This window comes from Muntiacus reevesi, chromosome 4, assembly GCF_963930625.1.
Source record: "Muntiacus reevesi chromosome 4, mMunRee1.1, whole genome shotgun sequence".
Classification (NCBI taxonomy): domain Eukaryota; kingdom Metazoa; phylum Chordata; class Mammalia; order Artiodactyla; family Cervidae; genus Muntiacus; species Muntiacus reevesi.
Window position 1 is genome coordinate 128,020,411 of NC_089252.1, and position 22,782 is coordinate 128,043,192.

The following is a 22,782-nucleotide window of genomic DNA, read 5'->3' on the forward strand; positions in this document are numbered from 1 at the left end:
CATCTCTTAGCAGTGAGGAAACTAAGGTTCAGAGAAGTTACCAGATGGTTCCTCAAGTTTCATAGAGTACACTGAATTAGTTTGTGAGATTAAATTGCCCAGTGCATTTAGAGTGCTGAGCAAATGCTTGGCCTGTAAGCTCTCAAAGGAGCTCTTTTCTGTTACTTCTGTTAGCAGCTTTGTTACAACACCTGGGGTCTGCCTGCTTTATTTCTAAACCTCATGTTTGGGGATTTTCAAACTATGATGCTAAATGGGGCATATATATTGAGTAGAAGATACACTTTTTTAAAAGTTGCATTTTTTTTAATAGAAAAAACTTTAAAAAATTAAAAATGTGAGCTGCTACTGCTGAATTCATCTCGGGCTTCCATGGTGCTTCTCCAACACGCCAGTGCTCTTCCATCTTAGCGTCTCTGCACCCATTCTTCCCGCTGCCTGGAATGTTTCTCCCTAGATACTCACAAGACTCCCTGCCCACCTTCATCTTGATTCTTCTTAAATATCACCTTCTCACTGAGGCTACTCTGCTCAGCATCACATCCTCCCCTCTCTACCCTGTCACTCCTTGTACTTCTTCATATGTACTGATTTCTCTTTTTTCCTTAGTACTTGCCACCATCTAACATTATATATATATATATATATATATATATATATAAAACATGCATGTATATATATATATATATAACACACACATTATTTACATGTTTATTGCTTTCTACTCTACTGAAATGTAGACTCCAAGAAGGAAAGGATTTTTCTTTTTCTTTTTCACGGAAGAATTCAGATTGTCCCAAGTAATGCCTGGTACACTGAGATGCTTAATAAATTTTTTTCAATGAATTTTTTTGGGAGGGTTATTTTAATTGAAGTATAATTGATAATAAATACTTTTTGAATGAATGGATGAATATTGCCTATGTCCAGGCAATGTTGTATGTTGTATAACCTCATTTGGCCACACATGTGCTCCTGATACAGGGTACTTATGTATAGTTTGTTAACATACTGCCCTATTCAGTAGCTCTCACACTTAGGGTTTGGTAACTAGCTGAGCAGGTACCCAAGTTTTGATCTAGGAAGAATAACACAACCAAGAAAGATAAGGCTACAAGTTCAAAGTAGGCTACCCATGTTCCTATATGTATCAGTAATAAAAAGTGTGTCAAAGGGAATTTTAATTACTCTATTTGACTTGTTTTCTTCATGGAATAATAGAACATGCTTACTAAAAATTGAACATAATTAAACCCCTGACGATTTCCTTAAAATTAAATAAGTTTATTAGAGGTGAAGAAGGTTAAAGTGATTGGCTACTTTGTGGAACACTCAAAATATGTGCAAAATTATATTCAATGCAACTGGAGGAAATTACATTTTAATATCTATAGCTGTTGATACCATAAAATGATGTGAGATCTGATAACTAGCATCAGAAAGTTCTTGCATTATTCCTTCTGCCAGTTGCATCCAACAAAAGAGGACCCATGTGAAACAGTATGTATAGTAGGTCCCTGTGGTAATTAGCTGGAAATTGCTACAATCTGGTCAGTAATATTTAAAACTGTTTCTAAGGTTGTGCAAGAGTGAAGAACAATATAATAGTTATCATTTCATATAAACTGTAAAATAATTTAAACAGATTATGGGCACCAAAATACAGAGAATTTCAGAATGAGAAGCTGTCCCCCTCCTAACCTTGTGGCCTGCCTTATTTCAGATCCATTGTAAAACTCAGAGGGCTCATAGGTTCCCTATAAACTTCACTTTTGGCTTTATTGAGTAGTCAGATAGATACTGTGCCTTCTAGACTTAAGCAGAAAAGTAGTGAGACCTTACCATATTTCTGTTTATGACATACTGACATAGAATTTCTACAAATCACCCAAAGCTACAGCTCAGGCCAATTATGAGTAATACGGTTATCTCTATTTATGAAAAATTTAAATTGAGGTTTCTAGGAGAATTCTAGGAGAATAAAAGTGAATTTAAGGTATGAAAGAAAGTGAAGTCGCTCAGTCATGTCCGACTCTTTGCGACCCCATGGACAGTAGCCTGCACCAGGCTCCTCCGTCCATGGGATTTTCTCGGCAAGAGTACTGGAGTGGGTTGCCATTTCCTTCTCCAGGGAATCTTCCCAAGTCAGGGATTGAACCCAGATCTCCTACATTGTAGACAGACGCTTTACCATCTGAGCCACAAGGGAAGAGGTATGAGGTATGTTTAATTAAACTGTCCCTTCCCAGTGCCAAGCACATGGCATGTGGTTAATAATTCTTTTTTGGTAGCCTGAATGAAGCCTTTAAAATGGCATTCTTAAAGTACTATTTGCCTGTAGAGACAGGTTCAATAATGGGCTGTCAATCTCCTGGCCTTTGTTATAGACAGTAATTAGGATCAACTGCAGGGCTCTGCCTCACAGATCCTCAATTCAGAGACAAGCCTTGGATAAAGTCTCTTTGCAAGAATTGGCCTCATTTGTGGAATCCCCTGCGTGCTGTGATTTGGGAGAAGTTCATTCTATTCACATACACCATACAGTGTATAATGTATGCAATTTAGATTTTAATGGTGCAGCTAATATTTGGTTTTTATCAGTCTCCAGGAAATTGTACCAGTTTAGTTTAAGGAAATGGTTCTCAGCTAGGCATGATCGGACCGCTCTGAGGAGAGCTGGCAATGTCTGAGACTCTTTCAATGGTCCCGACTGGAAAGCGGAGTGTGGCCAAGGGTGCTGCCAAACATCCTACAATAGACAGCACAAACTCTCTAACAAAGACTTACCCAGTTTAAAACCGCAACTGTTCAAAGGCTGAGAAACTCTGATTAAGACAAATTTAGAGAAAACTTTACAGAGTAGAATTAAAAAAAAAAAAAAAGTTTTCTACTTTAAAATGCTGCCAGTTTGCTAGAACTGTTATTGCATTTAAAATTACCCATGACCTAAAACCTATGTCCTTCTCCAAAACCAGATGACTCATTCTATTTTGTACACTTTCACATTGATGACCCACAGACACTACAGTTTACTGAGTACTGGGCTTCTCACTTTCTTACCCAAAACATCTTTTTTTTTTTTTAATTGCCAAGTCACCAGAACACACTTTGGATCATCACCAAGTGGAAAGGTACTCTTGGGCCTGGAAATGCAGTTTTCCTTACATCTGTCCTTGATGACTGTGGGCTCCTGCCTCTGATTGAGGCCACCGAGAGCTCCGGCTGAGACATCTTTCCTCCTGTATAGGCAGGAGGCAGGATCCACGCCAGAAACCTGGGACTTTCTTGGTAATTCCCTCCCCTTCATCTCTCATGTCCAGTCAACCACCAGGTCTTGCGTATAATACCATTGTCTTCAAAATAGTTTTCAAATCTCTTCCTTTCTCTTTATCCTTTTTCTTTCCTCACAAGACCATCATCACATCTCTCCCAAACTCACAGGTGTTCCCTACTTGATCTCCTCACATCCAGTTTTTCTCCAGTCCTTCACATACTCCTACAGTCACATGCTGGGAGTTGCCAGAACAATTATCTCAATGCAAATAAAAGCATGTGATGCTGGCCATTTTCTACAGCCTTCAAATGATAAGACCAGGCTCTTTATTGTGGATTATGGAGCACAGGACAACATAGCCCTAGCCCATCCCTCCAAGATCAATCCCACACACTGCGCATTACTCTTTAACTGCAAACATCATGTTGTCCCTTATAAGTTTGTACGTATGTTTTCTCCTCTTCCTGGATTAACCTTCCATCAACCTACTCGCTCTGACATTTCTATCGATAACTACTCTTTATCCTTTTAAGATTCTATTTATATATCATCTCCTCTACAAAGCCAGAAGGTGTTGTTTTTTTTTTTCCATGGATTCTGAACTATCAGCCAACACTGTCCATGTTATCCAATGACAGTGACTAGCTGGAACTGTGATGGGGCATCTCCTCTCTGGACGGCCACAGCTCCCACTTGGTCATCCCCGTCTATGTACATAATCTCCTCTTGGTCCTCACCATAGTTACATCTTTCACTCCTACTTCTACTTCAAGGAAGCCAAATGTACTCTTACAAAACCAAGTCTACTACAGCACCATGCTCCCTTGGCTTTCAGAGGCAGAAGCTCAGTGACTGTCTAGAAGCCTCAAGTTTTCTAATGTCACAGTTTACTAAATTTCTGAATACGGACTAACTGCTGCATAATGGCGATGAGCTCAGAACAAAAAAGTGAGTTGAGATGCTGGTGCTGGGTGATGAACCAGGCTGATGCTAGGAGATCCGATCTTGTGTATACCAATCATACAAAGATTTAAATTCCTCTTCCATCAAAAACATAACTGCAACATATGCAGACTCTATAACTCCAGGATGTAAAAGTCTCAAGCCTTGCCTCATATTCGAAGTTACATTCTTAAATCTTAAGCTACCCTATATTTGCATAGTTGCTGGTGATGCCCGGCACACCTATGAATAGAAACAAGATTTCTGAGAAGCCTTTAGATGCCACTGAAGAGCTACAATGTAATCTACATTTCAGAGTAAAGTCAAGAGTAATAAAATTACCAGCTGATGATTCTGCCTCCATGAGAGGAGAGAGAGCAAGCCAAGGAGGGAAGGCTTACAGTTCAATATGACACGCATTGTAACCTTATTAAAACTGTCCACACTCCATGACTGAACTTAGAAAAGGTGTGGTTCTGGTACCATAACTTCCAAGACTCTCTCACTGAGTTTCCCATTTCTGAGACTCAGCAACTAACATCTGACTTAAAGTTCAGGCATCTTACATGAACCTGTCGGTAACCACATATAGTGTGATTACTCATGCAGTGTTATTTGATTCCCATCTGTATCAGTGTCTTCTTTCTTTGAGTACGAGAGAAGAAAGTTCTTATTTCTTTAAGAACCAAGTTCTTGCTTCTTCGAGAACAAGAGAAGATCAAAATCCATTCTAGAAAACTGTACAAACTCTGAGATTAACTTGGTTTGAATTTTATTGGATAGACCTATGGAGCTGTGGCTATATTAAAAATTTTCCAGCTTTGCTTTAGGCTGGTACTAGTAGTCTCCAGGCCAATATTTAGTTAAGTGAGAAGAATGGTCCTTCTCAAGCAAGCTGGGCTTAAATCGAATCATAAAGAACAACTTTTAGGCAACAGAAACTGGCTTCTCCAATAATGGTTAAAACGATAACTGATAATTGGGTTTAGTGAGCTCCATAAAGAATAAATGATGCCAGAAAGTGACCTAGCACAAAACTTGAAGGCAAACCCTGTATTCCTTCACAGGGAGCTGCCTGCTTCTCAGCTGAGAGAAGAACGATCCTTGCTCTGCTTACATTTCTGCTTTTGTAAATTAAGACTTTGCTGCCACAAAAGATATGAAGACAGGGGATTTTATGACAAAGTTGCTTAATAATAATACACAGCAATAATGTTTTATTTTTGTGGGAAGAGAAAGTCATATGTTTTTGCCAGTGCTATATTTATCAATTCCCTTTTATATTCATTAGGAAAGGTAGTTAGGACAGGTGTCATTACATCAGTTTTGCTGACGTAAGGACACCTAAAATTTCAATGACTTGCCAATGATCAACAGCACACAAGTGGGAGCCAACTGCCTCTGAAATTAGAATGTTTAATGGAAGACTTTTATTGTCTCTTGAAAATAAACAGAGAGCAGAGGAAATCACTTAGTCTGAGCTAAAAGTTTAAATCTACATGCAGGCAAAATTATAAGATAGGAAGGAGACTATTACCTCCTTCCAGAAAAGAAATTTACATTAACAGTTAATAATAACTAATAGTTAGCAGCTATTGAATTTATAAAAGTTATCTGCCACAGTGGCAGATACTTTCATATACTTTCTTTTATATAACCTTCAGATCAGCCATGTGAGAAAGGTTTTATTATCTGTTTTACAGATGATGAAATAAGAGTCCCTAAATTGTAAATGGTCATATTATAGTTAGACTAACCTCAAGCTCTTCAGAAACTGTAAGAACTTGAGCTGTAATGGCATTTGAAATTTTGAAAACATCAATTGACAATAAGGCTTTCTAATTTTCATTAAAAGTAGAAATAGAAAGAAAATGACTTTAAAGTTATCAGATGCTAGACCTTATTCAGGTGGTTTAAGGGTTTAGAAAGAAAATTTCAATATAGAAAAAATACTACTACTATACTAAAACAGAAAAGGTATAATACATTTCATTTTGTAGTGACTAGCCATAGTTGTTGCTGCTCAGTCCGTAAGTCATGTCTCTGCAAGCCCATGGACTGTAGCACGACCAGCCACAGTAGGTATCAGAAACTCTTGGCACATGACCAGATTTTAGGATTGATGGACAACACAGAGATTCCTATTGCCCTTAAAATAAAACATAACCTTTCTGGTCGCACCTCTAAGAGTCTGACCTGTCTGGCTCCCACCTCTCCTCAGCTCCTTTTGTCCGTCTCTCCATGACCCCCCCCCCGCTCTTCTTTCAGCCAAGGCTGAGACCACCTGGGACCCTTTGTGACAGTGCTCGCAAATGGACAAATGTCTCCTCCAGCAACAAAGTACAGAGAAACTATAAAGGACTAAAAATAACTGTGTGCGTGAACAACTGGGGCAGATTATGGACAGCAAGATATAAAACGACCCAAAACACACTGCCTCTTTTGAAGAGTCAGGAGCAAAACCAAGGTGTTGGGAGCTAAAAACAGGGTATCTGTTTTTACATGAACCCTACACTCAACATCACAAAAACAGGCGGGCAAACCACCTGATCCATCCCTCTGGCCTGACCCCTAGCCTCACCATATATAAGGAACTAGCTTCACCCCCTGCCCCTGGGGAGTGAACGAGGGAACCTGTTACTTGTTTTCACACCCACCACCCACTGCTGCAGCGAAGGCCCCAGTGGAGGCTTTCCCGGATTTCTTCTCGGGCTTCTTATCAATCTGTAGTAAGGAAGGCCAAGAATCCTGGTTGGTAACAATCCTTCACGAAAGTCACGGGCTTTCTCACCTGGATAACGTCACCCCAGCTCTTATGATGACGACCGACTCTTCCTCGCCCTTTTTGTTTTTAGTCAGTAAGTCATGTCCGACTCTTTGCAACCCCATGGACTACAGCCCTCCAGGATCGTCTGTCCATGGGATTTCCCAGGCAAGAATACTGGAGTGGGTTGCCATTTCCTCCTCCAGGGGATCTTCCCAACCCAGGGATCACACCTGCGTCTCCTGAATTGGCAAGCAGATTCTTTACCTGAGCCACCAGGGAAGCCCCTTCCTCGCCTTCAGTCTCAGCCTAAACGTCTCCTCTAGAAGCGGCCATCCCTAACACTATCATAAGGGGCTCCTCTTAGTCTCTTACACGGCACCTGTTTTCTTCTCCTCTTCCCCCTTTAACACTTCTTACAGTATTTCATTACGAGGCAGTGTTAAACTCTGAAGTATAAATTTGTGGGGTTTTTGTGTATTTCCCCACCCCTTTTGCTTCCTTCAGCCCACACCTAGGGAACAAACAGAACTCAAAACTAGCTGAGGCAGAAGCAGAGGGCTGCATTTCCCCCACATTATCTAAAGGCTAGGTGAAGGCTGGGGTTGGGGTAAGGAGGAAGAGAAGGAGGACAAGCTTCACTGACTGTACAGGCAGAAGTAAAAGGAGAAAAGTCCTCAAAGTGGGAGGGGGAAAAGGAAGCCGCATTGTCAGAACCAGGAGTAGGGTGGAAAATACTCAGCACAAACTATCCAGAGAGTAGAAAAACCAGTGTGCTCATGGGCTGTGGACGACTGATCCCTTTTGATGGTCCTGGAAACTCACAAGTCCTCTGAATTTAGAATAACGGTTTTCCATGACCAAGTTTTACTCACTGGAACTTGTAAAGTTGCCTTGTATGGAAAAAGGTCTTTGCCGATGTGATTAACTGAACAATCTTGATCTTGAGATAAGGAGATTATCCTGACTTATTTAAAAGCTAACACACTTTAGTCCTGAAGGACTCTGCAACCCTATGGACTGTACCTCCTCTGTCCATGGGATTCTCCAGGCAAGAATACTGGAGTGGGCTGCTGAGCCCTAGTCCAGGGGATCTCCCCAACCCAGGGACTGAACCCATGTCTCTTATGCTTCCTGCTCTGGCAGATGGGTTTCTTTATCACTAGCACCACCTGGGAAGCCAGGGGAGCTTCCACACAGAAGTTAGAAGAAGAGAACTGTCTACCAGAGCCTCTGGAGGGAGTCCAGCCCTGGCTGACAGCCTGGTATGGGGTCATTCAAGCTGACTTCTAACTTCCAGTCTCCAGAACTGTGAGAGAATAAATTCTATCAATTAAACCATCAAGTATATGGTAATCTGTCATAGCAGCCGTAAGAAACTAATACACACGTGGAACAAAAATCTCATTCCTATGAGCAGCAAGGAACTGACCTGAATCTCTGGGGGAATTTCCTTTATGCTAGGATAAGTGGTGGCTATGTCCACAGTTACATATACATTTATATGTATACAGGCATATCTCAGAAATACCAAGGTAAATGCCTCCTTTTCCAAAATGCTACTATTTTTAGGAATGGTTCTCCACTTTTTAAAAGTCAAAGCCCTTTATAAGAAACAGAAAAGCAATACTCATCCCAACCAAAACTTCTTATGCAAACCTATACAAGTGAAGAAACCTTGATCTTTTCTATACCATACAGGAAACCACTAGTCTTTAAAGGACTTGAGAGATAAGCTGACCCCTACGTTAGGATGAATGAAGCCAGACCGTCTTTAAAGGACTGAGAGGTTAGCTGACCCCTACGTTAGGATGAATGAAACCAGACTGCCCAGAATACACTCTCCAGCTGTACCATTCAGTTGGCTGTGCGACCTTGGGCCAGTCACCTGATCTCTCTCTTCCTCAGTTCCCTCATTTATGAGAGTGACGATAAGAGCGCTTACCACAAAAGATCATCATGAGGAAACAACTAACTCAATATGTAAAGTGCTTGGAATGTTGCCTGGAGGTAAATATATATGGAGCTTTGACTATGTACATAGGTGCTTCTAAGGGGGCTTCCCTCATGGCTCAGTCATGAAGAAGATGCCTGCCAAAAGGAGATGCAAGTTTGATCCCGGGGTCAGGAAGATCCCCTGGAGAAGGAAATGGGAACCCACTCCAGTTTTCTTGCCTGAGAGTCCCATGGACAGAGGAGCCTGGCAGACCATGGTCCATGGGGTCACAAAGAGGGGGACACGACTGAGCACACACTCGTGCTGCACTAAGACTGCAGAGAAGGCAATGAACAAAAATGACTGCTGTCAGTGGGGCATGCGTTTCAAGGCAGAGCTTAAATGTTCATAGAAGTCTTCTGGTGTATTTCACAGTAATTTTAAAAAAATCTTTATATTTTCTCTGTTTGGATAATAGATAAATAAGATTTAATATAGATTTCCCATGTGGACTCCGCAGTTTCACAAAGCTCAAATCTACAGGGTTCTAATCTTTGTTTCATCCTCATTCCACATCTGACCGCCTTTCTGCATAAATAATTCGGGCTATGAGTAGTCACCCTACCTATGAGTACTTCACCCTTGGCAGAAGTATTTATAAAATGGGAGAAAAGCCAGGTTCCAGGAAAACAAATTTATTCTGTTCCCTCAACTTTTACTCATTCATTTGTTATGCTTAAAAATCAATTAGCACTGTTCATAGACTGTATCAACAGCTTTATTTAGGATTAACTACAGAGCTGGGCAAATTTAACTGCCATTTCCCCACCAATGATGCTCAAAAACAATGCCTGGATTTCAGGAGCTAATGAAGGTCTCCTTTTCACTATGACATAGTTTCAAATTTCTTATGCTTTTATTTTATCTTTCTAACCTCTGCCTCCCTGTTCCCCACCTGCCTTCTCCCCCGTCGGTATAGGAGGCTATCATACTGATTCTTTTGAACCTTCTCCCTTTTAAAATATTACTAGGAAATAATTATTAAGTCAGAGACAGTTGAAAAGAAGTGTACAAGGAGACCCTATGGACCCTTTAGCCAGCTTTCCTCAATAAACATCTTGTAAAAAAACAACTGATTTTTTTAGTATTAAAATCAGGGCATTCACAGGCACAATCCTGGAGCTTACTCAGATTTCATTGGGATTTACTTTTTCAGTAACCAATTATTACACTTGGTAAGCATCAGTTATGGTCATAAGAAAGGCTGAAATTCACTTTTTATGCATGTGTTTGGTATGGGCTTGGGTGTGCAAAGGTGTATCCATTTCTCTGTGTGTATCTGTGTGTGCGTGTGCATGGGCGTATGTGTAAAAGAGAGAGAGAGAAAACAAGCTCTGCCCCTATCCATTCACAAGACTTTTTTGAAGAACAGATGAGAGAATCTTAGGTAAATACTGTTCATAAATTGTAAAGTACTAAATTAAAAAACAAATATATTGTATTCCATGCCTAATACTTCCGTTTAAGATAAATTTCCCATTAGTAAGGTACACAGAGCGCCTCTTTACATGTAAGAGGATAGTGTGTGTGTTTGCGTGTGTGTAGGGGTTTACAGGAGTCTGAGCAAAATACCATCTGGAAACACAGAGTCACAGAGTTAGAAGGGACCTTGGGGTCAACTGTTGTAGCCCTCTATATTGTACACACAATTTGAAATATTCTTGCCAGTTGGTCTTCTAATCTTTGATTAAAACTTCAAATGATGAGCATATTGTGACTTGTGATTCCGTGTTTTTCACAATAAGCCCTTCCTAAAATCTGCCTTCCCTGTGGCTTTCCCCCACTGGCTTTGGCTCTGCCATCTGCTGCCTCGCACAGTGGCGGACACGTGAAGACAGTCATTGCTCCCCTGAGTCTCCTCTCTGTCCTAAACAAGCCTTCTTCCTGTACAAGACTGCTTGACTCGGGACGAGCTTCTTGTTCTTTGCAAAGTTGGAATCAGGATCAGAGCGCAGTGGGGTTCAGAGCTGAACCAGTCTCTTCTTCCTTCCATGTTTATACATATTTGTATTAATGGCCCCTATAATCACATTTTCCAGCCTTAACTTGCTTCAGATTTCTCTTGAAATCAATTTAAACCCCCTAGACATTTTTTTTCTTCGGGTTTTTTTTTGTTTGTTTCTTCCTTCAGGTTTTGATATTTAGCCATTCCTTCCTGATTCTGCCTAATTTTGATCTTCCCTGCCTGATTCCCTGGTGATTCAGACTGTAAACAGTCTGCCTGTAAGGCAAGAGACCCGGGTTCAGTCCCTGGGTTGGGAAGAGCCTCTGGAAATGGCTACCCACTCCAGCATTCTTGCCTGGAGAATCCCATGGAGAGAGAAGCCTAGTGGGCTACAGTCCATGGGAAAGAATTGGACACAACTGAGCTACTAAACACACTTCCTGATTCTGCACATAGGTAGAATGTTTGGCAATGGGCAGGAATTCACACAGATTCTTATTAAATTTAGCTTATTGTACCATTCCATTGGCATTTTTTTTTCCTTTTCATATATCCAGACCCAATCACTAAATGTATTTACTGTTCCTGCTGGCTCCACACTGGCTGCAACCTTTATATATAGCCCTTTAGTTCTTTCTTGATATTGCTGATGATACACTTGGGTATAAGAGTGAAAAGGAGATCATTAGAAAGCTATAAATTCTAACTGTAACATTTTGACTTCCTGTTAACTTTAAGCTTTAACTGAGTATTCAGTTCTAAGTTTTTATTGAGGGTTGACCTAAGAAGTAGCCATGCGCAAAAGGCCTCGGCATTTTCTATAAAATTGTATTAGGTAATTCAATATCTCATTTGTAAAAATCCCAGGGGAAATTTCTCCTGGAGCTCAGGGACAGAAAAAAAAGTCTCTACCAATGATGGCTGAGCTGGTATGAGTCTCCTGTTTTGATTTCTAAGACAATAAAAGAAAAAAATATTACTTGCTCTATTGCTGTATCTTTTAAATTTTTCTATTTATTGATTTTTCCCCCTTCTATGCCATGACATGCCATGTTAATAATTCTTCATTAACATATTTTACTTTTTACCAGATATCATGATTTAAAAAAAAGTAGTCGTTCAATCACGTCCAACTCTTGCAACGCCTGGGACTGTAGCCTACCAGGTTCCTCTGTCTATGGAATTTTCTAGGTAAGAACAGTGGAGTGGGTGGCCAGATCAAACCCAGGTCTCCTGCACTTCAGGAGGACCCTTTACCATCTGAGCCACCAGAGAAGCCCAGATAATCATGATATATCCCTTCTAAATGCAGTAGAGCATACATGTAAACATACATAATCAAGACATCTTTTCAGGTATCTTTTCAGATGTTTAAAAGTCCATGCAACAATTTCCTTACTTTTTAAGTAGGACAGTAGGAAATTTTCAGTACAAGAAGACTTGTACTGAAGTAGTAAGGTTGGCTTCAGCCCTTCAAATCACTCTTACAAAATTTGTTCTCAGTTTAGGATGGTATGTTCTGAAAATATTCCATATTAATTTTCCCAAATGGTACTTTACTTTAAAGTGTAAACTGGATCATTTGCTAACATTTTCTCTTTTGTGGTCCTTCCATTACAGAACAATTTTTTTTTCATTAAATACTGCTATCTGCCTGGAATTATTTATATTGAGAAGACTTGTGGACTCAGTGTTAGCAGCCCAGGGTTATTGCCTTGGATTAACCACTTTGACTGACAACTGGAAACCCACTAGGTTATGAAATTTCTCACTTACAGAATGAAAGCTATCTTTTGATGAATACCTGATAAATACTAGGTGCCGTTAAAATGTATATAACTTACCTTTAGGTACTTTAAAATGGGTAGTTTATAATACATAGTTTGATTTTATAGATATGCAATATTTTACATTACAAATTGAGAAGCCTAAATCAGTCTAGGTGGTCAGCAAACATTACATCAGAAAGGTATGACTCCAGAGGCTGGTCGCACTACAAAAGCCTTTGTTATACCCATCTTAAGGATGTTTTGTTTATTAGCAACTGTTTGTCAGAAATGGATTCTTACTGGCAAAATTAGTGACTTAAGAACTAGCATGATAAATGGAACTTAATCAACAAAATTAAAGGTTTTAAATGTAAGTGGAATACTAAAGATACTGGAGATATTTCCCACCTTTGCATGACCAGGTCGCAAAAAAAGGAGGCTCACAGCTTGCACCAAAGGATTAGTGGCACAAGTTTGATCACTAAAGCTTCTTATTTCCAACTGCCAGTTTAACAGAATTTCTGGTTGTCTGATGCTGACTATAACAAAAATCTTGGCTCTGGAATGTTATTTCATCTGCCTCAAATAAACCCCTTTTTCAAGGTAATGATTGGAACATCTGAATGGACCAAGAACTAGGATGTTATCAAACTTAAATGCCTTTTTGCTAATAAATGTTTGCTAAAATAAGCTTTTATGGAGAACAGACTTTGCTTTAAAACCTACATAACTAGCATTAGCAATATCATAGGGGGACTGCTAACTCTCTTCAAGTTTCTTCACTAACCACACTTACACACTTCATTTGTGTGTAACAAATTGTCACAGGATAGTTCTCAACAGACATTTTGCCTCATTTTAATTTTCATTCAACCTCTGAAAACTAGTCCCTGCTCACTTTATTCAGATTAGGAAATTCAGTTTAGGGCTTATTAATCCATTAAATAAATGTTTTTCTACTGACTGGAAAAGGTCAGTCTTCATCCCAGGTCCCAAGGAGGGGAGTACTTGAATGTTCTAACCATCGGACAATTACACTTACCTCCCATGCTAGTAAAGTCATGCTTTAGAATCTTGTGTGCTAGGCTTCAGCATTACATGAACCAAGAACTTCCAGATGCCCAAGCTGGGTTTCAAATGGCAGAAAAACCAGAGATCAAATTGCCAACATTTGTTGGATCACAGAAAAACCAAAGGAATTCCAGAAAAACATCTACCTCTGTTTCATCGACTATGCTGAAGCCTTTGACTGCGGAAAGCTCTTAAAGAGACAGGAATACCAGACCACCTTACCTATCTCCTGAGAAACCTGTATGCGAGTTAAGAAGCAACAGTTGGAGCTCTGTATGGAACAGCTAACTGGCTCAGGACTGAGAAAGGCGTATGAGAGGGCTGCCTGCTGTCACCTGTTTATTTAACCTATACACTGAGCTTCCCTGGGCCTCAGATGGTAAAGAATCTGTCTGCAATATGGGACACCTGGGTTCAATCCCTGGGTCGCGAATATCCCCTGGAGAAGGGAATGGCAATCCACTCCACTATTCTCTACTGGAGGATTCCATGAACACAGGAGCCTGGCGGGCTATAGTCCCCGGGGTTGTGGAGAGTTGGACACGACTAAGCGACTAGCACACACTGGGCACGTCATGAGCAATGCTGGGCCGGATGAGTCACAAGCTGGAATCAAGACAGGCAGGAGAAACGTCAGCAACCTCAGCTATGCAAATCACAGCACTCTGACGGCACAAAACGGAGAGGAACTAAAGAGCCTCTTGATGAGGGTGAAGGAGGAGAGGGAAAGAGCTGGCTTAAAACTAAATGTTAACAAAACTTAAGATCATGGCACCCGGCCCCAATACTTCATGGCAAATAGCAGGGGAAAAGGTAGAAGTAGTGACAGATTTCCTATTCTTGCACTCTAAAATCACTGCGGATGGTGATTGCAGCCATGAAATTACAAGACAATTGCTTCTCGGCAGGAAAGCTACAACAAACTTAGACAGTGTGCTCTGTATAGTCAAGGCTATGGTCTTCCCAGGAGTAATGTAAGGTTGTGAGAGCTAGACTGGAAAGAAGGCAGAGTGCCATAGAATTGATGATTTCAAACTGGGAAGACTCCTGAGGATTCCTTGGACAGCAAGGATATCAAACCAGTCAATCTTAAGGGAAATCAACCCTGAATATTCACTGGAAGGACTGATGCTGAAGATGAAGCTCCAGTATTTTGGTCACCTGATGCAAACAGCCAACTCATTGGAAAAGTCCCTGATGCTGGGAAAGATTGAAAGCAGGAGAAGAGGATGTCAGAGAATGAGGTGGCTGGATGGCATCACCGATGCAATGGACATGAACCTGGGCAAACTCTGGGAGATGGTGAGGGCCAGGGAGGCCTGGCATGGTGCAGTCCATGGGGTCTCAAAGAGTTGGACATGACTGGGTGACTGAACAACAACAATCTATTAAATCCATGGATACTGAGTGGTAGAGTCTGACGTGTCTGTTTCCATTGCTTCAGTTCTGCCCACAGTCTGCCAGATAAAGTCTCAGATCATTGCATGGAATGGCGAAGTGATTATTAAATGCTAACAGCTCTGTTCCCTACAAATGTATGGGTTAAATGAAGGTTCTTTTGCCCTTCTGACAGACAGCTTAAATAAAGTCAACTAAATATTGATTTAATATAAATTTCCTGTGGCTTTACATAAATACACTTACTATGAATATATTTTTGGTTCTTTTAAAAATATATATACTCTTCCCTTGATCTACCCAATACATTCAGAGAAATCATAAATTCACACAGTGAGGCACAGATTACTTTGTGACATAACTGCATGACCTAGCTTTAGAGTCCCCCCCTAGAAAACTTGATTATGAAACTATCAGTTGAAACATGCTTTGAAAAAGTGCTAGTTATCTAAAGGTCAATAAAAAGCTCATCTTAAAGCATTGTTGCATAGAAAAAAGTAAATGAAAAGGTAATTTTAGAATTGGAATGCTGAAGGGATATAAAATATTCATGGATTGGTGATTTTGATGTACATGAGAGACCAGCAGAGTTGAATAATTTGGGGTTCCATAAAACTACTAGTCAGGCCAAAAAAATTCAAGATATAAATACAGAAGAATTTATTTCATGGTTATAAACAAAATATCACATTTCAAATGCATTTATTTTGGATATTATGTCCTTAGCAGAAATCACTATGACCCCAAAGAACACAAATCTAACTTATTTTTTTAAACCTTAAGTTCTTAAAAGACAGATCCCAGATGAAAAGAAAAATAAGCTTTGATATGTTTCTATTCATATTTCTGAAATTTTTGCTTTTGGGTTATTATTTTTGATTTAAGTAGAAGTTATAAGGGAAGAATTATTCATTTCACATGACACCATCTCATTAACAACTCATTATTACATGTGGAGGTAATGGCATCCAAAGAATATGAGGCTGTGAAAAAATATATGTTCATACTTTTAACTTCATGTGAAAACTAAGATAAATATAATGAATAGATACTCGCTCTTTTTTTTTATTTTTTTTCGGGAAAGGGGCTAATATATTTTTATTTTACTGTAGCTGTTTACTTGACTTAAAGAATTACCTGTGCATTAGCGTTTTCCATGTGTGTTATTATTATACATATTAAAGCCATCCTTCCTCTATAATGAAAGTGAAAAACTAATAGGGTAAAAGTTCTAGCTTTGTTTTTTAAATGTGTATATTTGCTTACAGTAACTTTGAATAACTCAATGGACATGAATGTGAGCAAACTCCGAGAGAAAAAATGAACTTGAGCAAATCCACTCATATCTCTGATGAAGGATAGGGGAGTCTAGTGTGCTGCAGTCCATGGGGTTGCAGAGTCAGACACAACTCAGCGACTGAATAACAACAAACTGAATAAAAGTGACTTGAAATTATGTTCTTTTAAGTATTAATACAACTAGAGTATTATGTGGGGAAAATTCTACTAGCTGGAATAATATCTTGGGATGATTTTCCCAGGAGGTCCTCTTTATTATCCCTGAACAAGACAAAATGAGACATCAAAGCTATAAAATTATCTCTTTTGTAGGTTTGATATCCATCAATGCTGAGGAAGTTGTTTGGACACAAAATAAAGATTTGCTCTAGGATTTCAATACTGATTCAATAACAGCGGTGGGGGGAGGGGAGGATGCACTTAGAGTGAAAAACCTCTGATTATGTTATGAACATACCACTCCATTCACTGACAGCAGCTGGTCTCCTCTCTTGAGGCCTCCGTGTCTTTCAGCCACCCCTCCAGGAATGATGCGAGAGATATAAATGGGAGAATTTTGCTCCTTTCCTCCCATCACGTTAAAACCAAGGCCTTCATCTGTCTTTGGCAGTTCGACTACCCGAGGGTGGGAATGGCCTTCACTAGCTGCAAAAGCTGCAACTGTAGCCTGAAAGAAAAGATGATCACTTGGTGATAAAACGAGGGAAATAAGGCTATTCACACGATTTGCAGTGCGTAGACCAGGCAACTCCTCCTATTTTATAGCATTCTCCTGTGAAAGAAAGAATACAAAAGGGAGGGGCTTTCTTCATTTAGATGTCCTTTATTTCCTTTCTCTGGTAAAGCTCAGCCCAACTATTTCCACCTTTCTACATCTTACCCATTATGATAAAGTTTTCCCTTTTTCATAAAAATCTTTCCCAGAGAACTTGGTTAGATGCAATTCCTCCTATCCTTGGATTCCAAATAGCTTTGGTGCATATAATAACTACATAAACTATAATTATTGCATATATTATATATGTGTGGATCACCAGCACCTTAAGGGCTGAGATTGTGGCTTCCACTTTTTTGTATTACACAGTCTAACCGGGTGTTTGTGCATGCATGAAGTAGCTTCAATTGTGTCTGACTCTGTGACCCTATGGTCACACATGGGGTTCTCTAGGCAAGAATACTGGAATGGAATGCCGTGCCCTCCTCCAGAGGATCTTCCTGATCCAGGGATCGAACCTGCATCCCTTACATCTCCTGAATTGGTGGCCAGGTCCTTTACCACTAGTGACACCTGATAAATATTCATAAATATTTACTCAATACACCACATGTATATATACACACACACACATATATATATACACATATATGTTTCTGTATACATACATATATATACATATACATGTATCCTGGTGAATACATCTAGAATTTTGCTATTGCGAAACCACTGGCTTAGCAAATTTAGTTCCTTTTTCCCTAAATTGAAAATGCCTAAAAGAAAAAAAAGCTAAAACAAAATAATAGATTCAAACAGATTATAATATTTCACGTCAGTATTCCATATTATTATGAGAGGTCCTCTTATCTGGCACAGGTTTTTTCCCCCTATATTTAAAATTAATATTTCAACTACTCTAGCAATGTAGGTAAAATGAAAAGCCCATGGTTTTACACCTAGATATACAAAATGCAATTTAATATGGACATAAGTTTATTTTAAAATTCATATATATTAGCTTAAAAAAATAAGTTAAAGAAACAACTTACCATTAGTTTTCACCCCCTCCCTTCCATGGAAATAAAGTAAGAATATTGCCTGCTTCTTATTTTCCACCTCCAGTAACCTGCCTTAACCACAGCTGGTTAGATGTCTTTTATAAAGTGATTTACTCAATACTGTGAAAATACTGATTCCCAACAACTGTACGTTCCTTTTCACACACAGCATTAACACATCAACTTAGCATTATGTTACTGTCTGCATTTAGTGAAAGATAGTGAATGAAATGGAAATAATGGCTTGTTTTTAGCTACATGCATTTACTCATGCAAACCCTGTTGTCATGCATAGATTTTAATGGCTGACATGGATGCAATGCAGACAGCCCAGAAACAACCAGAAAATATTGTGCTATTGCAACATTATGCTGCTATCCTGCTGTTCTACATGAATAAGAAATGAGAATGGTAAAATACTACATAATTCACTTTCCCCTTAATTAAACCATGTAGGGATCATTTTTCTGTGTGTGTTTCACTTCAGTACAAGCAAAGCATGATGTAATGATAATAATACCCTTTTTGTGCCTGGGTTAAAAAAAACTAAAAAAAAAACAAAACAAAAATAGTCACAAGTCTACAGTGTTCAGTTACAGAATGAAAACTTAAAAGTCAGGAGAGAAACCAAGTAAGAGGTGATGTAACACAAAAGAATTAAATGGAAAATTCTGATTATTTCCAACAGTTATTTCTTATATATTATTAGAAAGAGAAAAGCTTTTAAAAAGCAAATGTGTTATCTACTATAACATTTCTGCACTTATGAAATAAGAACTGCACTAGTGATTTTAGGTTAAAACTTATTTCCTATGGCCTATTTTCCATATAATCTCACGATCCTACTATTGCAACATTTTCATTTGTAGGGTCTCTGCAATCTCTGGATTGGAGTTTTTCAAGAGCAAATGTAGTCTCTACCACAATAGCTGACAAGCCTTCCCTTTAGGTCAATATTGTATTCGTTCAGCTGCTCTGCTGACTAGTACATGGGAAAATCCTGCATCAGTGGGTATCAGGTGAGTTCTTGCCATGTCTAGCTTGAGTCAAACGTTTAGACTTGTGCAAACAAATTTCCATGCATTGAACAGTGAACAGGTTCTTTTGGATCAGAAGAATGTGTCAGAAAACCAAGAAGTATTTCATACGATGAACCAGTAGATTTGCTTGTGCCAAATGAACATTTAGTGAGTTTAATGAAATCATTCTCCTTTCTTAAGCTACAGAAGCAGCAGAAACGTTCAATTTTCCATTAGGATTTTTACCTGGGAAGTAGTACTGGTTCTAGACTCTGGGCTGCCACTGATGTCTAAATTCTCTTACAGTGTACACACGAGAAAACCTGAAACACACACGCGCACAATCAATTACTAGATCACTGGGGTTACGTCTGTTTCTAAAGCTGCTCAAGTCTTACCTTTGCTGTGGCCCTGGCACGGAATTCGGGACAGCCATTAACAGTTATCGTTTCATGCATGTATTGATACACCTAAAATGTGCACATAAAAAAAGAATGCGTAAGAACATTAAGAATATCAATCCTTTCATTGCAGATACGACAATAAATTTTCATTGTTAAGACACAAGTTCCCTATCACAAAGTGAAACAGGTCTGGATCAATTATCCTGATGATTTAATCCAAAACTTCCTCCTATTTCTTTTTGGATGGGGTGGAGGAAGTTGTAGAAAAGATAACGCAATCACTTTTATTCAGAAGTTTTAAATTTGGCATCTTTGTTTATCAATTAATAAAACTTTTATATCTGGTTTTATAAAAAAAAACCTTTGGTAAAAATTTTTACCATTATTTATAGTTCTATCTCTCAAATATGTAATAAAAATGATGTAAACAGCTATTTCCTGAATCTAGGTGATACTTTAAAAACAGTTTTCAAAATTAATATTCCACAACAGTGAGATTACAAGATCTTTTCCTTGAACACTGGAAGGTATGCATGTTGGAATGTGTTATTGATACACACCCATAATTTGTAACTACAGAGAATCAGGAGCAAAGACAAGTAAAGTAAGAGAATCTCAGAAGTGGCATACAGAACAACATATCAACCACAGGTTCATGTTAACATTTGGGTGAAACGGAAAGAATGGAGGGGTAAAATCTGAGTCTAGAGTGACTCAGTGATAGTAAGCACATAGGTTTTGCTGACTAATGGACCTGTGTTTGAGCCTTTTAATACAATTTGGGAACTATGAGGTCTTGGTTGAATCACTTTGATTCTTTTTGCCCATCTGAAAAATGAGTAAATAAGAATGATTATTTAGTATGGTTCCTTTCATCTGAAATAACACTCTCAGAACGCCAAACCCAACAGGTACTTCTTAGAAAGAACATATTATTACTAAGTATGATTCTAGACACAACTATAGAGGTTTTTGAAACATAACAGAAATACTGTTTTTCCTCTAAACTACCAGGGATGGGGCTAGGAAATCAGTTGCTAACATATACTGCTGAATTTTAGATAAACTGAACTGCAGAAGATGACTTTTAAAGGACAGTTTGGAGAAGATGTCTTGAAAAATAGCATGATTAAATATGCTTGTTATATGCTCATTTTGAAGATTTAAATAATAAACCCTCCCATGGTGGGAACTGTTCATGCATGCCACATCAAGCCTCTCATTTAAGTTGTTAAAGTAAGAGTCCTGTCTTTCTCTCACTCCCAGCTTAGGTCTCTTCCTGGGTTCAGTGTCCTCAAAGTGGCACCTCCCTCTTCCCATGGTGGCTCAGACAGTAAAGAGTCTGCCTGCAAAGCAGGAGACCTGAGTTTAATCCCTGGGTCAGGAAGATCCCCTGGAGAAGGAAATGGCAACCCACTCCAGTATTATCGCCTGGCAAATCCCATGGACAGAGGAGCCTGGCAGGCTACAGTCCACGGAGTCGCAAAGGGTTGGGTATGACTGGGCGACTAAGCCCACCACAGCAAAGCACAAAGGTGAAAGTCCCTTTGGCATTATACTGGAGCATATTTCAGGGGTGACCCTGAAGCTACATCAATAAAAGATAAAATCGGAAAATTTAAATTGAAGATTTTTTTTCCCTTCTATTAATCTTACTTTATATGCTTAAGTTAAAAGTTATTAAGGTCAATTTAAAAGTTGATCAATTCATCCATCCAACAACCATTCACTGAGTGTCTGGGACTAATTTCCCAACATATTTTTATTGGCTCATTTCTCAAATACATTTGGTTGAATTCCCCACTAGTGCTGATTCATCTTCTCCAGGTAGCATATTTAAGGAGGAGAAAGACAAAGGAGTCTGGACTAGAAAGGCAGAAGGACTACTTAGAATCTACCTTTTATCTTGTACTTCCACTAAATAACCGGGTTATCCAATTTCTGTAGGAAGTCTAAACAGGGAAGAGCACAGTTTTCTGAAAAGCATTTTGTGGAACTGGGATCTGTTCATTCAAATTCTTCAGATTATCAAAAATAGCTGCTATACATGTTTCCATGCTACTTCCCAGAAGGTACATAATTTTGTTTCATAGAAATAGCCCTTCCACAAATGCTGCTTATTTGCTCTTACAGCCTATTTAAGAGGAAGATTTTCTCTAGCCTGTTTCACTTGTTAAAACTCTCTCAAATTTGACCCCTTTGCTCCATCCTGACTTACTATCTGTTGCTCAAAGCACTGCATTAATGTCAATTGGGTCTTTCCACCAATAAAACACTATGGACTTTAGTTATCATCATCAACCAGATCATGCTGCTTCGGTGCTCCTGACTCCCTGTTGCCCTTACAGTAAAGGTTGCAAAGTCAAATGCTTAGAAAAGTCCAGCCAGCAAAACAATGCAGAACCCAGTCTCCTCTCTTTAGTCTTGTTTTCCTACTTCCTTTCCTCCTCTCTGAGCATTAACCAAACATAGCACACCCTCTGAGTTGTTCAGGCCTTTGCACAGGTTGTGAGTTCTGTTTGGAAAGCCCTTCCATCAGGAAGACTCTCATTTATCTAAGTTTAACGCAATCTACAGATTCAATGCAATTCTTATCAAATTTCCAAAGACATTTTTCATAAAAGTAGAACATAATCCTAAAATTTATATGGAACCACAAAAGACCTTGAATAGACAAAGCAATCTTGAAAAAGGAGAACAAAGCTGGAGGCATCACCCAGCTTGTTTTCCAACTGTACTACAAAGCTGTAGTAACCAAAACTGTATGGTGTTGACACAAAAACAGACATAGATCAATGTGACAGACTGGAGAGCCCATAATTAAACCTGTGTGTGAATGGTCAATTAATTTATGATAATGGAAATAAGCGTACACAATAGGGTAAGAGCGGTCTTACAGATAAACACTGCTGAGAAAACCGAACAGCCACAGGTAAGAGGATGGAACTAAACACTGATCTTAGACCATACGCACAAATTCATTCAAGGTGGATTAAACACTTGAATGTGAGACCTAAAACCATAAAACTCACAGAGGAAAACATAGGTGGTAAGCTTCTTAATAGTGATCTTAGAGATAATTTTTTGGATCTGACTCTAAAAGCAAAGGTAACAAAAGCAAAAATAAA

General features: G+C 39.1%; 1 protein-coding gene across 5 annotated transcripts in view; it reads right to left on the reverse strand.

Moving 5' to 3' along the window:
• LIN7A (lin-7 homolog A, crumbs cell polarity complex component) overlaps positions 1–22,782 on the reverse strand; it is a 148,535-nt gene that overhangs the window by 30,869 nt on the left and 94,884 nt on the right. For all 5 annotated transcript variants that reach the window (XM_065934152.1, XM_065934153.1, XM_065934151.1 and 2 more), the window contains exons 3-4: positions 19,649–19,720; positions 16,916–17,125 (exon numbers count right to left, since the gene is read on the reverse strand). In XM_065934152.1, the coding sequence (XP_065790224.1) occupies positions 16,916–17,125; positions 19,649–19,720 (282 nt within the window). The remainder of the gene's footprint in view (positions 1–16,915; positions 17,126–19,648; positions 19,721–22,782) is intronic.